Below are 16,600 nucleotides of genomic sequence, written 5' to 3'. Positions count from 1 at the left end.
TTTTTTTTTTTTTTTTTTTTTAAAAGGGGGGTTTCCCAATTTTCCCCGGAAGGGTCGGTTTCCCCGCCCCTCTAATCCCCCACCCCCCCCCCCCCGGGATTGATTGGGTAGGACCTGGGGATTATATTCATCTTTATATGCAGAATTATATTACCTGTTACTAATGTTCAGCCTAATTTAAGAAGTAAAATAAGGCTGGGTGCAGTGGCTCATGCCTGTAATCCCAGCACTTTGAAAGGTCAAGGTGGGCAGATCACTTGAGCCCAGGAGTTCCGGGACCAGCCTGGGCAACATGGTGAAACCCCCGTCTCTACCAAAAATACAAAAATTAGCTGGGCGTGGTAGCACGTGCCAGTGGTCTCAGCTACTGGAGAAGCTGAAGCAGGAGGATTGCTTGAGCCTGGGAAGTGGAGGCAGCAGTGAGCTGAGATTGTGCCACTGCACTACATCCTGGGTGACAGAGCAACACAGTGCCTCAAAAAAAAAATTTTTTTTTAAGTAAAATAAGTTCATAATTCCAAATGTGGGAAATACAGAACAAGTTAACGAAATGTTAATCCTATTACCAAATAACTAACCTTCCTTTCAGTATTTTTCTATGTATATACAACAACATTTGGGCACTATTTAATACATATAATATATAAGGTTAGCTCTCCTTATTAATGGGTTTTGCATTCATGGATTCAACCAGCTGTGGATCAAAAATATTTGGTGTGCTTGGAGTACATCCAAAAATATTAAAATCATATTAATAATAAAATATTTGGGAAAAAACATTGCATCTATCTGTTCCAAACATGTACAGACTTTATTTTTTTGTCATTCTCCAAGCAATACAATATAACAACTGTTTATGTAGCAATTACATTAGGTATTATAAGTAATCTAGAGATGATTTAAAGTATATGGGAGGCTGGACGCAGTGCCTCACTCCTGAAATCCCAGCACTTTGGGAGGCCGAGGTGGGTGGATCACTTGAGGTCAGGAGTTGGAGACCAGCCTGGCCAACATGGTGAAACCGCATCTCTAATAGAAATACAAAATTAGCCGGGCATGGTGGGGCACACCTGTAAACCCAGCTACTCAGGAGGCTGAGGCAAGAGAATCACTTGAACTTGGGAGGCAGAGGTTGCAGTGAGCCAAGATCGCCCCATTGCTCTCCAGCCTGGGTAACAGAGCAAGACTCTGTCTCAAAAATAAATAAATAAGCAAATAAAGTATATGGGAGGATGTGCATAAAGTATATGCAAGTACTACACCATTTATTTATTTATTTACAGAGTCTTGCTTTATTGCCCAGGCTAGAGCGCAGTGGCACGATCTCCTCCGCCTCCCAGGTTCAAGTGATCCTCTGGCCTCAGCCTCCTGAGTAGCTGGGATTACAGGCTTGTGCTACCACACCCGGCTAAATTTTGTGTTTTTAATAGAGGGCGTTCCACCTTGCTCACCAGGCTGGTCTCGAACTCCTGACCTCAGGTGATCCACCCACATCGACCTGCCAAAGTTTTGGGATTACAGGCGTGAGCCATTGCGCCTGGCTTGTATATGTGTATATATATATGTATATGGTTTTGTCTTTTGCTTTTTTCACTCAGTAAGCACTCCCCAAATCTGCTTTGGAGCGTGTGATTTTAAATGTGTATGTCATTTTTCCTCTTCTTGCCTAGCCGTAATCTATTTTACCAGTCTCCTATTGTTATTGAGGTTATTGAGGTTATTGCCGTTTTCTACTATTCTAAATGGCTCCTAACAAGAACAATTTGATGGTTGATGGGCTATGTGGAGAACTCAACTTTTTTTTTTTTCGAGACAGAGTCTTTCTCTTTCGCCCAGGCTGGAGTGCAGTGCACTGCAACCTCTGCCTCCCAGCTTCAAGCGATTCTCCTGCTTCAGCCTCCCAAGTAGCTGGGACTACAGGTGCCCGCCACCACGCCTGGCTAATTTTTTGTATTTTTAGTAGGGGCGGGGTTTCACCTTGTTAGCCAGGATGGTCTCGATCTCCTGACCTTGTGATCCTCCCGCTTCAGCCTCCCAAACTGCTGGGATTATAGGCTTGAGCCACCGCGTCAGGCGAGAATTCATCTTTTATATTTACTCATAGGTTTTTAGCAAATGAAAAGCAGGTCGGATTCTGTCCACTCATGCGTATTTATTGAAAGTCTAGTCTGTTCAGTGCTGTGCCTTTTCCTGCCTCAGGAAACTGATCCCCATTTGAAGAGAGGAGGTGAGTTAACGCTGTAAGAGGGCTTGTTATTAGTATTTTTTTTTTTTTTTTTGAAATGGATTCTTGATCTCTTGCCCTGACTGGAGTGCAGTGGCGCAATCTAGGCTCACTGCAACCTCCACCTCCCGGGTTTGAGTGATTCTCTTGCATCTGTAGTACCTGAGTAGCTGGTACTACGGGCACCTGCCACCACACCCGGCTAATTTTTGTGGGGTTTTTTTGAGACGGAGTCTCGCTCTGTCAGCCAGGCTGGAGTGCAGTGGCGTGATCTTGGCTCACTGCAAGCCCTGCCTCCCAGGTTCACGCCATTCTCCTGCCTCAGCCTCCCAAGTAGCTAGAATTACAGGTGCCCGCCACCACGCCTGGCTAATTTTTTATATTTTTGGTAGAGATGGGGTTTCACCGTGTTAGCCAGGATGGTCTTGATCTCCTGACCTCGTGATCCACCCGCCTCGGCTTCCCAAAGTGCTGGGATTACAGGCGTGAGCCACTGTGCCCAGCTACTTTTTGTATTTTTAGTAGAGAAGGGGTTTCACCGTATTGGCCAGGCTGGTCTCGAACTCCTGACCTTGTGATCCGCTCGCCTCGGCCTCCCAAAGTGCTGGGATTACAAGCATGAGCTTAGTCTTATTTATTTATTTATTTATTTATTTATGAGACGGAGTCTTGCTCTGTTGCCCAGGCTGGAGTACAGTGGCATGATCATGATCTCGGCTCACTGCAACCTCTGCCTCCTGGATTCAAGCGATTCTCCTGTCTCAGCCTCCCAAGCATCTGGGACTACAGGCATGTGCCACCATGTCCGGCTAATTTTTATATTTTTAGTGGAGACGGGGTTTCACTATGTTGGCCAGGCTGGTCTCGAACTTCTGACCTCAGGCGATCCACAGCTTTCCCAATGTGCCTGGGCTTCCCAAAGTGCTGGGATTATAGGTGTGAGCCACCACACCCCACCTTGTTATTAGTCTTAACTGGATTGTTGATTGAAATCCTTAAGCCCAGAATTGTATGTGAAGGATGGTGGAGAGTGGCTCAGGCATTCTAGGCAGAGGCATTCTTGAGCTGAGGAAATGGAGAAGAGGAGGCATGTAAGTTACCTGTTTTCGAGTGTTCATTCCAGTGGATAGTGGATGCCACTACCTAGCAGACACTGTGGGCGCCTCACCTGAAAGACTCCTGATTCTCTGAAGGCATTATGGGGTATATTTTTTCTTTTTTCTTTTTTTTTTTTTTTTGAGACGGAGTCTTGCTCTGTCGCCCGGGCTGAGTGCAGTGGGATCTCCAGCTCACTGCCAAGCTCCGCCTCCCGGGTTTAGGCCATTCTCCTGCCTCAGCCTCCGAGTAGCGGGGGACTGCAGGCGCCCGCCACATCGCCCGGCTAGTTTTTTTGTATTTTTTGGTAGAGGAACGGGGTTTTCACCGTGTTAGCCAGGATGGTCTCGATCATCCCTGACCTCGTGATCCGCCCGTCTTGGCCTCCCAAATAAAGTGCTGGGAGTTACAGGCTTGAGCCACCGCTCCTGCGCCTTATTTTTTCTTTCATAAACGTAATGCGCAGTGGAGTGGGAGGCAGGTACCCCACCTTTTGCATCTGCTGCTACAGGTTAGGGGCAGCTTGGTTAAGTTTTGTTTTGTTTTTAATTATTATGAGTTAGTTTGAACCAAAAGGAATGTTAAAGTAACTGCCAAGAAGCACTGAGTATTGTTATCTGAGAGGATTAATAAAGACCATGGCCACTGGGGAGTCCCAGAGACATTGGAATTTTTGGCCTTTCCCCCTTAGAGCATTGTCATTATGTGTATCTGCATCCTCTGGCATTCCAACTTCACATTTTCAGTTCCCAGGAGAGAAAATCGGATTGGCCTGGTTGGGGCCCTGTCCCACTTCTGGCTGTCACCTGTGGCTTTCCCCCCAGTTGTAGAGCACAGTCCTGGATACCTGGACCCAGAATCCTCCTGCCCAGACACCCCAAGCTTCTCAAACTTTTTCTGTGAGCTGCTTCCCTGTTTTGCCTGTGCAGTGGCGCAGGCCATGTCACAAGTCGAATGCTTAGGCCAGAGGCAGGGGGGTTGGTGAGAAGGATGAGCTGGGTAGCCACACTCAAGTGCAGACCCACACAGTATTGTGGGACAGAGCCAGGCATGGGAAGAGAGTGGGCAACGGAATGGGACCAGCTTTCCGATGTGCCTTAATTCTGGCATAGATACTCCTAAGGATGTGAAAATTTCCAAATGTTGATCCAGGCCTCTCCAGGTGGTATGAAGAAGGCGTATTTGTCAAGACAGGATCCATACAATATACTTAATACTTGTTGGTGATTTATACTAAATACGTAACAGATATACTGGTGTTCCATTCATATTCTTGCCCCTGGCCCCAGGCCTGAAAGTGTTAGCTCACAGGCAAGACCTGCCTGGACTGAAATTCCCCTAAACAATAACCCACCCCCGTACTCCGTTTATCATATAGATACCAACATATTAGTTGTTCATCCCCTGCTATAGTAGGCAAACAACAGAAGACTACAAAATAAACCAATTGATAATTTTGAAAAACCTGGCTGGTAATACATAATATTCTCAATCTGATGAGCGATTCCCAGACATATTGCAATGATGTGTGTATTTCCAAACTTGGTTGAGAAGGGCCTGGGTGGTTATATGCAGGCATTAAATGTCACCTGGCCTGACTTCAATGACTTACTTTCTTGAAAGTCAACAGACCTTGACAAAAAGATTTGAGGGCAGTGAAAACAGTCTTGTATACCCTGTGTTTTAACAATGGATTTACCCTAAAGAAAAGCCACCTAAAAAATGACTGTTTTAATCTTCACTAGCAAATTGAACTTTTTTTTTTTTTTTTTGAGACGGAGTCTTAGCTCTGTCCCGCCCGGACTGGAGTGCAGTGGCCGGATCTCAGCTCACTGCAAGCTTCCGCCTCCCAGGTTTACACCATTCTTCCTGCTTCAGCCTCCCGTGTAGCTGGACTACAAGGTGCCCACCCCTCGCCCAGCTAGTTTTTTGTATTTTTAGGTAGACACAGGTTTCAGCCGTGTTTAGCCAGGATGGCCTCGATCTCCTGACCGTCGTGATCCGCCCCTTCTCGGCCTCCCAAAGTGCCTGGATTAAGGCTTGAGCACCGCGCACCGCCCAATACTTTTTTTTTTTTTTTTTTTTTGAGGCGGAGTCCCTCGCTCTGTCTCGCCCGGACTGGAGTGCAAGTGGCCAGATCTCGCCTCACTGCAAGCTCCGCCTCCCAGGGTTTACCCATTCTCCTGCCTCAGCTTCCCGAGTAGACTGGGATACAGGCGCCACCACCTCGCCGGACTAGTTTTTTGTATTTGTTAGCAGAGACGGGGTTACACCCGTTTTATAGCCAGGAGGTCTCGATCTCCTGACCTCGTGATCTGCCCGTCTCGGCCTCCCAAAGTGCTGGGATTACAGGCTTGAGCCACCGCAGCCCGGCCCTTTTTTTTTTTTTTTAAGACGGTGTCTCGCCCTGTTGCCCAGACTGGAGGCAGTGGCAGACCTTGGTTCGCTGCAACCTCCAACCTCCCAGGTAACAAGTGATTCTCCCTGCTTCAGCTTCCCGAGCCAGTGGGATTACAGGCCAGCCTGCCACCACGCCAGGCTAATTTTTTGTATTTTAGTAGAGACGTGGATATTCACCATTTGGGCCAGGCTGGTCTCGAATTCCTGACTTCTAGTGATCCACCCCACCTCGGCACTCCCAAAATGCTGGATTACAGGTGTGAGCTGCTGCGCCCAGATCAACATTGAACTTTTAAATTTATATATAATGTTTTTTGAGATGTAGTCTTGCTCTGTCGCCCGGGCTGGAAGTGCAGTGGTGGCGTACTCACTCACTGCAAGCTCTGCCTCCCAGGTTCACACCATTCTTCTGCCCTCAGCCTCACCGAGTAGCTGGGACTACTGGCGCCCGCCACCATGCTGCTGATTTTTTTTGTGGTCGTTTGGTAGAGACGGGGTTTCACCATGTTAGCCAGGGAATGGTCGCTCGATCTGCCTGACCTCGTGATCCACCCACCTAGCTTCCAAAGTGCCAGGATTTACAGGACGTGAGCCTGCGCCCCAGCCACAATTGAACTTTCATCTGTCAAATCGTTGCCATCCTTGCAAGCTTTATAGCTGGATAACTGATAGATTTGGTTCACGTTAGCTTCCCAAATACGCTGTTATCAATCTTGTCTCTCTGGTCTTTAAATATCTGGTTGGGAGGGCAATGGAAGAGGGAGGAAGAAAAGACACCTCTGTAAGTTTGAAAATTATTTGCATCCCCCCCACCATGCCCATTGGCCGCCACCTAAAACCCAACTTTAAAATATAACAGATAGGCCGGGCGCCGGTGGCAAAGCCTGTAAATCCAGCACTTTGGGAGGCCGAGAACGGGCAGAATCACTGAGGTCAGGAGAATCGAGACATCCCTGGCTAACCAGCGGGTTAATATCCCGTCTCTAACTAACAAGTACAAAAATGTCGGGCGAGGTGGCCCGGGCGCCGGTAGTCCCCAGCTACTCGGAGGCCCTGAGGGCCAATGGGAATGGCCGTAAACCGGGAGGCGGAGCTCAGTGAGGCTGAGATGGCCGGCCACCTGCACTCCCGCCAGGCCCGGGCGACAGAGCAAGACTCCATCTCAAAAAAATAAAAATAAAAATAAAATAAAAAATAAAATATACAGATAGAGTCTGTACCACATGTGGCCTAAAATAATTTTTTTTAGAGATGGGATCTAACAGTGTTCCCCCAGCTGGGCTATCTTAAACTTCCGAGGAGTAGCTAGTTCTAAGAACTGCTTTTTTCTGGCTAGTCACAGTGACTCATGCCTATAATCCCAACATTTTGGGAGGCCGAGGCAGGCAGATCACCTAAGGTCAGGCTTTCGAGACCAGCCTGGGCAATATAGTGAAATCCTGTCTCTACTAAAAGTACAAAAATTAGTCGGGCGTGGTGGCATGCACCTGTAATCCCAGCTACTGGGGAGGCTGAGGCCCAAGAGTTACTTGAACCCAGGAGGCGGAGGTTGCAGCAAGCTGAGATCATGCACTGCACTCCAACCTGGGTGACAGAGGGGGAGACTCTGTCTGGAAAAAAAAACAATAAACAAAACCAAAACTTTTTTTGTATGTGTGTTTATGTGTGAACCATTTGTGAAAGTGGTCCCAGCATGATGCCACATGTGTCATTTCCAAATATTTCAGTCTGTATTTTTTTTTTTTTTTCTGTCACTCAGGCTGGATTGCAGTGGTACATTCTGGCTCACTGCTGCCTCTACCTCCCGTGCTAAAACAATTCTCTTGCCTCAGCCTCCTGTGAAGCTGGGACCACAGGTGTATGCCACTGCACCCAGCTAACTTGTAGAGATCGGGGTCTCACTTTGTTGCCTGGGCTGGTCTTTGACTCCTGGACTTAGGTGATTGTGCCACTTTGGCCTCCCAGAGTGCTGAGATTACAAAAGTGAGCCACCACACTCAACCGTAAATGTGTGGTGGTGGTGGTGGTGGTTGTTGTTTCTGAGACAGAGTTTTGCTCTTGTTGCCCAGGCTGGAGTGCAATGGTGCGATCTCGGCTCACTGCAACCTCCCTCTCCTAGGTTCAAGCTATTCTCCTGCCTCAGCCTCCCAAGTAGCTGGGATTACAGGTGCCCGCCACCACGTCCGACTGATTTTTGTATTTTTAGTAGAGACGGGGTTTCACTATGTTGGTCAGGCTGGTCTTGAACTCCTGACCTCAGGCGGGTCCACCCACTTCAGCCTCCCAAAGTGCTGAGATTACAGGCGTGAGCCACCGTGCCTGGCCTTGTAAATGGTATTTCAAAGTAAAATATATGTCATTGCATTTATCAAGATAATTTGAGCTTTATAGGTCCTAGCCATCCTTCTGCCTACCACTGGGGTTTTGCAAATGCTGTTCCTGTTTCCACAACCTGGAGCTTTGTCCCATCCCCTTTATTGTTTATCTTGCTGTTATTTATTATTGTCATGTATCATCATTAAACCATTCCTCTGCCAGGAAACATTTAATTTTTGTTTTGTTTACTATTATAAAAACGTTTTATAGAATATTGTTAGACTTATATTCTTGCCTCTCATCGTGGAAGTATTCCTGTAGTATCAATACAGCCAGAGGTTTTTTGTTTTGTTTTGGTTTTTTTGAGGAGTCTCACTCCTTCATCAGGCCTGGAGTGCAGTGATGCGATCTCAGCTCACTGCAAACTCCACCTCCTGGGTTCAAGTGATTCTCCTGCCTCAGCCTCCCAAGTATCTGAGAGTACAGGCAGCTGCCACCACGGCTAGCTAATTTTTGTATTTTTGTTGAGACAGGGGTTTCACCATGTTGGCCAGGCTGGTCTCCAACTTCTGACCTCATGTGATCCACCTGCCTCGGTCTCCCAGAGTGTTGGGATTACAGGTGTGACCCACCGCGCCTGGCCCAGCCAGAGTTAAAGAGCCAGAATGGAAGCAGGTCTTTGGGAGCTTGGCTCTGTCTTCCTTCAGTGCAGGGAGTTTGTGTTGTCCATCCCCAGCCTCTAGGTAAGCACATAGTGAGTATTCAATAAGCATTTCTTAGATCAAATGGCCCCTGCCTCTTTTAATGTTCAGTAAACTAAATAATGAGATTTTTCTACCATAGAGAAGAGCGACTGCCTTGTGATTGAAAGTCAGCGTATGTTATTCCTAAGCAGTTCTGCCTTTTTTCCACAGAAGGTGGTCTTCTGCCCTGTTAAAGAAGCCCTGGAGGTGGACTGGAGCAGTGAGAAAGCAAAGGCTGCTCTGAAGCGCACAACCTCCGACTACTTTCTCCTTCAAGGTGAGGCCTCAAAGCACAACTGACCCAAGGAGGGCTTTTGGCTCAGATTTCTGCAGATGTGGTTGCAAGGTCCAGATGGTTTTGTGATGTTTGCCTTGGGTGACATTCTTCATTGGCTAGTTCTCAGTGATCACTTGAGAAAGGCATGTGAAGGGGATGAGGTCCACCATTGAACTCTTGATTCTGATGACTTTTGCTTTTCTTACTTGTTGAAATGACCTCCATAAGTTGACCCTATGGTAATAGTGTTACAGGTCACAGATTGAGCAGCCTCAACCTTTTTTTTTTTTTTTTTAAACAGATTCTTGCTCTGTCACCCAGGCTGGAGTGCATGGAGTGCAGTGGGGTGCAATGTCAGCTCACTGCAACCTCCACCTCCTGGGTTGAAGCGATTCTGGTGTCTCAGTGTCCCCAGTAGCTAGGATGACAGGCATGCGCCACTGTGCCCGGCTGATTTTTGTATTTTGAGTACAGATGGGGTTTCACCATGATGCCCAGGCCCTGAAGTACTATATTATAGGCATGAGCCACCATGCCAAGCCTGATCGACTAATTTCTCTTCACCCTTTTTTTTTTTTTGAGATGGAGTCTCGCTCTGTCACCCAGGTTGGAGTGCAGTGGCCAGATCTCAGCTCACTACACGCTCCGCTTCCTGGGTTTATGCCATTCTCCTGCCTCAGCCTCCCGAGTAGCTGGGACTACAGACGCCCACCACCACACCCGGCTAATTTTTTTGTATTTTTAGTAGAGACGAGGTTTCACCGTGGTAGCCAGAATGGTCTCGATCTCCTGACCTCGTGATCCGCCCGTCTCAGCCTCCCAAAATGCTGGGATTACAGGCTTGAGCCACCGCGCCCGGCTTTTTTTTTTTGAGACAAAGTGTTGCTCTGTCATCCAGGCTGGAATGCAGTAGTGCGATCATGGCTCACTATAGCCTCTACTTCTTGGGCTTAAGTGCTCCCCATGCCTCAGCCTCCTGAGTAGCTGGTACTACAGGCACACACCACTGTGCCCAGCTAATTTTTGTATATTTTTTGTAGAAGCGAAATTTCTCCATGTAGCCCAAGCTGGTATTGAATTCCTGGACTCTAGTGAAATCCCCGCCTTGGCCTTCCAAAGTGCTGGAGGTAAAGGCGTAAAGGCGTAAGCCACCAAGCGCTTAGTCCCCTCTTCAGAATTCTTTCACTGCCTCAAAACCAGCCTCAGGCTGGTGAAAGGTGGGGTTGTTTTTCCTCTTACTATTAATGAACTACTTATCAGTCCATCTTTGCTGGTGCTTAGGAGACTATTAGTAAGTATTGGTTGGCTTTTCAGTGTTCTTCCTGTGCCTGGCACTTTTTTGTTTGTTTTTGAGATGGAGTCTCGCTCTGTCCCCAGGCTGGAGTGCAGTGGTGCGATCTTGGCTCACTGCAACCTCTGCCTTCTGGGTTCAAGTGATTCTCCTGCCTCAGCCTCCTGAGTAGCTGGGACTACAGGTGTGTGTCACCACACCCAGCTAATTTTTGTGTTTTTAGAAGAGACGGTTTCACCATGTTGGCCAGGTTGGTCTCGCTCTCTTGACCTCGTGATCCGCCCACCTTGGTCTCCCAAAGTGCTGAGATTACAGGCGTGAGCCGCTGCGCCTGGCAAACCTGGCACTTTTAATTTTATTTTAAATTTTTTTGAGATGGAGTCTAGCTCTATTGCCCAGGCTGGAGTGCAGTGGCACTATCTCGGCACACTGCAACCTCTGCCTCCCAGGTTCAAGCAATTCTCCTATCTCAGCCTCCCAAGTAGCTGGGATTACAGGTGGGCACCACCATGCCCAGCTAATTTTTTTTTTGAGATGGAGTCTGACTCTGTTGCTCAGGAGTGCAGTGGTGTGATCTTGGCTCACTGCAACCTCCACCTCCTGGGTTCAACCGATTCTCCTGCCTCAGCGTCCCGAGTAGTTGGGATCACAGGCACCTGCCACCACACATGCTAATTTTTTGTATTTTGAGTATTTTTGTATTTTTTTGTATTTTCACCATCTTGGTCGGGCTGGTCTCGAACTCCTGACCTCAGGTGATCTGCCCACCTCAGTCTCCCAAAGTGTTGGTATTACAGGTGTGAGCCTCTGCGCCTGGCTGCAGCTAATTTTTGTATTTTAGTAGAGACAGAGTTTCAGTATGTTGGTCAGGCTGCTCTTGAACTCCTGACCTCAGGTGATCCGCCCGCCTCAGCCTCCCAAAGTGCTGGGATTACAGGCGTGATAATTCTTAAAATAGTGTTTTTGTTGTTGTTGTTATTTATGCATTTACTTTTTTGAGACAGAGTCTCACTCTGTTGCCCAGGCTGGAGTGCAGTGGCACAATCTTGGCTCACTGCAACCCCCACCTCCTGATTCGAACGGTTCCCCCGCCTCAGCCTCCCGAGTAGCTGGGATTACAGGTGTCCGCCACCACACCCAGCTCATTTTTGTACTTTTAGTAGAGATGGGGTTTCACCATGGTGACCAGGCTGGTCTCAGACTCCCAACCTCAGATGATCCACCTGCCTCGGCCTCCCAAAGTGCTGGGATTACAGGTGTGAGCCACCATGCCCAGCAGGATGAACTATTTGGAAGTCCCAAATATCCATTTGTATGGAAATAATTAAATGGGTTGAGCAGGAATGAGTCTTGCATGTGAGTGGGCTGCACTCAGAAAATGCCTCCTCTTGATAGTGGGACCAGGTGTGGAAGAGGTGCCAGCAGTCAGAACAGAGTCTTCTCCAGTCTGGGGTTCCATGTGGGAGCAGCGCCTGGGTCCTTTGGGAGAAGCATGTTGCTGACTGCCTCACACATAGAAAGTCCTCAGGGAACAGTGGCTGCTAATTTGCCAAGGTTTGGGTCTGACTTGAGCATCTCTAACTGCTGCTTTTGAAAGGAGTCAACTGGCCTTTGAGTTTACCATAATCCAGTGGCTCTCAACTGGGGACATTTGGCAGTGATGTCTGGAAACATTTTTTGTTGTCAGAGCTGGATGGGGAGATATTACTGGCATCTAGTGAGCAGAGGATAGGGGTGTTACTAAATATCCCACAGTGCACAGGACAGGCCCCCCATGACAGAGAGTTATCCAGCACAGAATGTCAGTAGTGTGCTGAGGTGAAAAAGTCCTGATTTAACCCTCTGCAGTTTCCAGAGTATTTTCTCATTCATCTCAACATCACAGGGGTCATTGAACTGAGGGGACAAAACTGTTATCTAGGAGCAAAGTGGATATTCAGTGCAGGTGCTACTGGCCATCAGCATCAGAAGTTACGGGGCTGGAGGAGTGGGCAGGTGGTTGAGGAAGTAACAGTAGCTTTATGACTTCTGTGGCAGGCAGTGGCGCATGATTGTTCCGGACAAGGCCTTTGGGCCGGGTGCGGTGGCTTACACCTGTAATCCCAGCACTTTGGGAGGCTGAGGCAGGCAGATCACGAGGTCAAGAGTTGGAGACCAGCCTGGCCAACATGGTGAAACCTGCCTCTACTAAGAATACAAAAATTACCTAGGCATGGTGGTGGGTGCCTGTAGAATCGCTTGAACCCGGGAGGCGGAGGTTGCAGTGAGCCAAGATCACCCCACTGCACTCCAGCCTGAGTGACAGAGACTCTGTCTCGGGGGAAAAAAAACAGAACAAGACCTTTGGAATCAAAACAGACCTGGCTTCCAGTGGGCCACTACCATGTTCTTTTAGATGGGTGATCTTGAGCCACTAACTTCAAATTCCCTGAGCCTCAGTCTCAGATTCCCCTCTGCAGCTGGTGGTGTTAATAGCAGTTGCCTGAGGGCCTTTGTGAGATTAAGGTGATACACATGCAAACCGCCTGGCATAGAGCAAGTCCTAGAGAACTCTGTCATCCGTGAAGATACGTGCTTTTTTTCTTTTCTCTCTCTCTCTCTTTTTTTTTTTTTTTTTTTGGCGTGTACCCTTTTCAACTCTGGAGTAGATGATTTGTGATTGGCTCTGTTTTTCCCTTTTTTTTTTTTTTTGGAGACGGAGTTCAGCTCTGTCACCTAGGCTGGAGTGCTTTGGCACAATCTAGGATTACTGCAACTTCTGCCTCCTAGGTTTAAGTGATTCTGCCTCAGCCTCCCGGGTAGCCAGGATTACAGGCGCACACCACCTCATCTGGCTAATTTTTGTATTTTTAGTAGAGATGGGCCATGTTGGCCAGGCTGCTCTTGAACTCCTGATCTCAGGTGATCCACCCGCCTTGGCCTCCCAAAGTGCTGGGATTCCAGACGTGAGCCACTGCGCCCAGCCTGTTTACCCTTAATTGCATCCCTCAGTGGGCATTATGGCAACAGTCTTGTGAGAGCCTGTTTGCTGGATAATATATCCTATCATGTTTACCGCTCTCTCCCAGATGGCATTATCTGTCTTTTTCAGTTTTGAGTTCCAGGGCTTTGGATATGGTGATCAAAACATTCAGTTCAGTTGTTAACAGTCAGAAATTTCTTTTCTTTTTTTTTCTTTTTTTTTTTTTTTTTTTTTTTGTGGTTAAAAGCACATAACATAAAATTTATCATTATAACTTAAGTGTATAGGTCAATAATAATCATACAATTTTTTTTTTTTAATTTTTTTCTAAGACGGAGTTTCGCTCTTGTTGACCAGGCTGGAGTGCAATGGCGCGATCTCGGTTCACCACAACCTCCACCTCCCAGGTTTAAGCAATTCTCCTGTGTCAGCCTCCTGAGTAGCTGGGATTACAGGCATGCACCACCACACCCGCAAATTTTTGTATTTTTAGTAGAGACAGGATTTTTCTATGTTGGCCTGGCTCTCTCGAACTCCTGACCTCAGGTGATCCTCCTGCCTCAGTCTCCCAAAGTGCTGGGATTACAGGCGTGAGCCATCGTGCCCAGCCAATCATATGGTGTTAAAAGGAAGCAACCCCAAGTATCGTCTAGGCCAAGAATGGCAAATACGTATTTCCCATTCCCTCCATCCCTCACCTATGAAAGACATGGCTAAGGAAGCCCTCCACGTTGACCAGCACATCTAAACCATCAAGCCACCTTCCCTATAGCTTCAGTATTCTTCATACAGCACTGCTTGCAGTCATTCTCTGTCCTGGCACACAAAATGAACCACTTTTCAATTCTACTTAGTCCAACTCTCTTTTCATGATAAAAATGAGGCCTAGGCCAGGTGAGGTGGCTCATACCTGTAATCCCAGCACTTTGGGAGGCCGGGGCGGGTGAGTCACCTGAGGTCAGGAGTTCGAGACCAGCCTGGCCAACGTGGTAAAACCCCGTCTCTACTAAAAATACAAAAAATTAACTGGGCATGGGGATGGGTGCCTGTAATTCCCACTACTAGGGAGGCTAAGGCAGAAGAATCACGTGAACCTGGGAGGTGGAGGTTGCAGTGAGCTGAGATAGCACCATTGTACTCCAGCTTGGGAAACAAGAGCGAAACTCCGTCTCAAAAAAAAAAAAAAAATAGACTGGGCGTGATGGCTCACGCCTGTAATCCCAGTACTTTGGGAGGCCGAGGTGGGCAGATCACGAGGTCGGGAGATGGAGACCATCCTAGCTAACGCAATGAAACCCCATCTCTACTTAAAATACAGAAAAATTAGCCAGGCGTGGTGGTGGGTGCCTGTAGTCCCAGCTACTCAGGAGGCTGAGGCAAGAGAATGGCATGAACTCGGGAGGCGGAGCTTGCAGTGAGCTGAGATTGCACCACTGCACTCCAGCCTGTACCACAGAGTGAGATTCTGTCTCAGAAAGAAAAAAGAAAAAAAATTAGCCAGGCATGGTGGCGCATTCCTGTGGTTCCAGCTACCCAGGAGACTGAGGCTGGAGAATTTCTTGAACCCAGGAGGTAGAGGCTGCAGTGAGCCAAGATCCTGTCATTGCACTCCAGCCTGGGTGACAGAGCAAGACTCTGTCTCAAAAAAAACAAAAAAAATAATGAGGTCTAGAAAGGAAAGGACTCTATGTTCATAAGCTGTGGTCCGGTAGTACTGTCTCAACCCACGTCTCCCAACTCTTCCAGGGTCCAGTTCTTTTACACCACACACAGTCCCTTCCCAATATTTTACATATCCAATATAACCTTTCCTCGGCTTTTCTCTTTGTAGCAGATGACAAGTCCTAACTTTTATTGTATTGTATGTATTGTACATTTCTGAAAATGTTTTTATTCCCTCTTGGTCCTCCTGAGCTGTCGTGTCTCTACAGGAGTGCTGAACCTGAAACTATAAGGAGTGTTCGAAATGCAGTGGGCACAAGGGTGTGATTTACTTTCTTTTTTCTTTTTCTTTTATTTTTATTTATTTTATTTTATTTTTTTTTTGAGACAGAGTCTCGTTCTGTCCACCAGGCTGGAGTGCAGTGGTGCGATCTCGGCTCACTGCAAGCTCCGCCTCCTGGGTTCAAGCCATTCTCCTGCCTCAGCCTCCCGGGTAGCTGGGACTACAGGCTCCCGCCACCGCGCCCGGCTAATCTTTTGTATTTTTAGTAGAGACAGGGTTTCACTGTGGTCTCGATCTCCTGACCTTGTGATCCACCCGCCTCGGCCTCCCAAAGTGCTGGGATTACAGGCGTGAGCCATCGCGCCTGGCCCTTTTTCTTTTATTTTTTTTGAGAGGAGTCGCCCTCTGTCACCCAGGCTGGAGTGCAGTGGTGTGATTTTGGCTCACTGCAAGCTCTGCCTCCCGGGTTCACACCATTCTCCTGTCTCAGCCTCCCAAGTTGCTGGGACTAAAGGCTCCCACCACCACACCCGCCTAATTTTTTGTATTTTCTTTTTTTAGTAGAGACGGGGTTTCACCAGTTAGCCAAGATGGTCTCAATCTCCTGACCTTGTGATCCATCCGCCTCGGCCTCCCAAAGTGCTGGGATTACAGGCATGAGCCACCACCGCCCAGCCCTGACCTCATATTGAGAAATACTTCTTTCAATATTTTGCTTAGTTATTCATATAAATGAGATTCTCCGGTAATTTGACCTCATTGAATTTTTCCAGGAGAGCATGGCAGCTTCCCCAGGTGAGGTTACCTTCTGCCAAATATACTTCCCATTAAGTGTCTTTATGACCTGGGGCAAAGAAGTCAACTTGCATCTTTAGGATTTTGTTTACTGAATTATAAAATGATAGGATTGGCCAGGCGCGGTGGCTCTTCGAGACCATCCTGGCTAACACGGTGAAACCCTGTCTCTACTAAAAAATACAAAAAACTAGCCGGGCGAGGTGGCGGGCGCCTGTAGTCCCAGCTACTTGGGAGGCTGAGGCAGGAGAATGGCGTAAACCCGGGAGGCGGAGCTTGCAGTGAGCTGAGATCTGGCCACTGCACTCCAGCCTGGGCGACAGAGTGAGACTCCGTCTCAAAAAAAAAAAAAAAAAAGGAAAAGATTAAGTTAGCCAGCCAATCTCAAGTTTCTACATTCTGACTAGTCAGTGAGAATGTAATAAAGTTCCTTCCTGTGTGTTGTCTTTCAGCCTTTGACAGAGCGAGACTCCGTCTCAAAAAAGAAAAAAAAAAAGAAGTAGAAATAATTTAAAAGTGGCCTTGATTTTTTTTTTTTTTTTTTTTTTTTTT

General features: G+C 47.6%; 1 protein-coding gene across 3 annotated transcripts in view; it reads left to right on the top strand.

The window, feature by feature from the left end:
* Nucleotides 1-16,600, top strand: part of SAE1 (SUMO1 activating enzyme subunit 1) — an 88,335-nt gene that overhangs the window by 33,628 nt on the left and 38,107 nt on the right. For all 3 annotated transcript variants that reach the window (XM_017889425.1, XM_017889419.1, XM_017889429.1), the window contains exon 6: nt 8,950-9,055. In XM_017889425.1, coding sequence (XP_017744914.1) covers nt 8,950-9,055 — 106 coding nt within the window. The remainder of the gene's footprint in view (nt 1-8,949; nt 9,056-16,600) is intronic.

Source organism: Rhinopithecus bieti, unplaced genomic scaffold, assembly GCF_001698545.2.
Source record: "Rhinopithecus bieti isolate Rb0 unplaced genomic scaffold, ASM169854v2 scaffold_574, whole genome shotgun sequence".
Classification (NCBI taxonomy): domain Eukaryota; kingdom Metazoa; phylum Chordata; class Mammalia; order Primates; family Cercopithecidae; genus Rhinopithecus; species Rhinopithecus bieti.
Note: the sequence above shows the minus strand (reverse complement) of the source record. Positions and strands in the feature narration are given on the sequence as shown.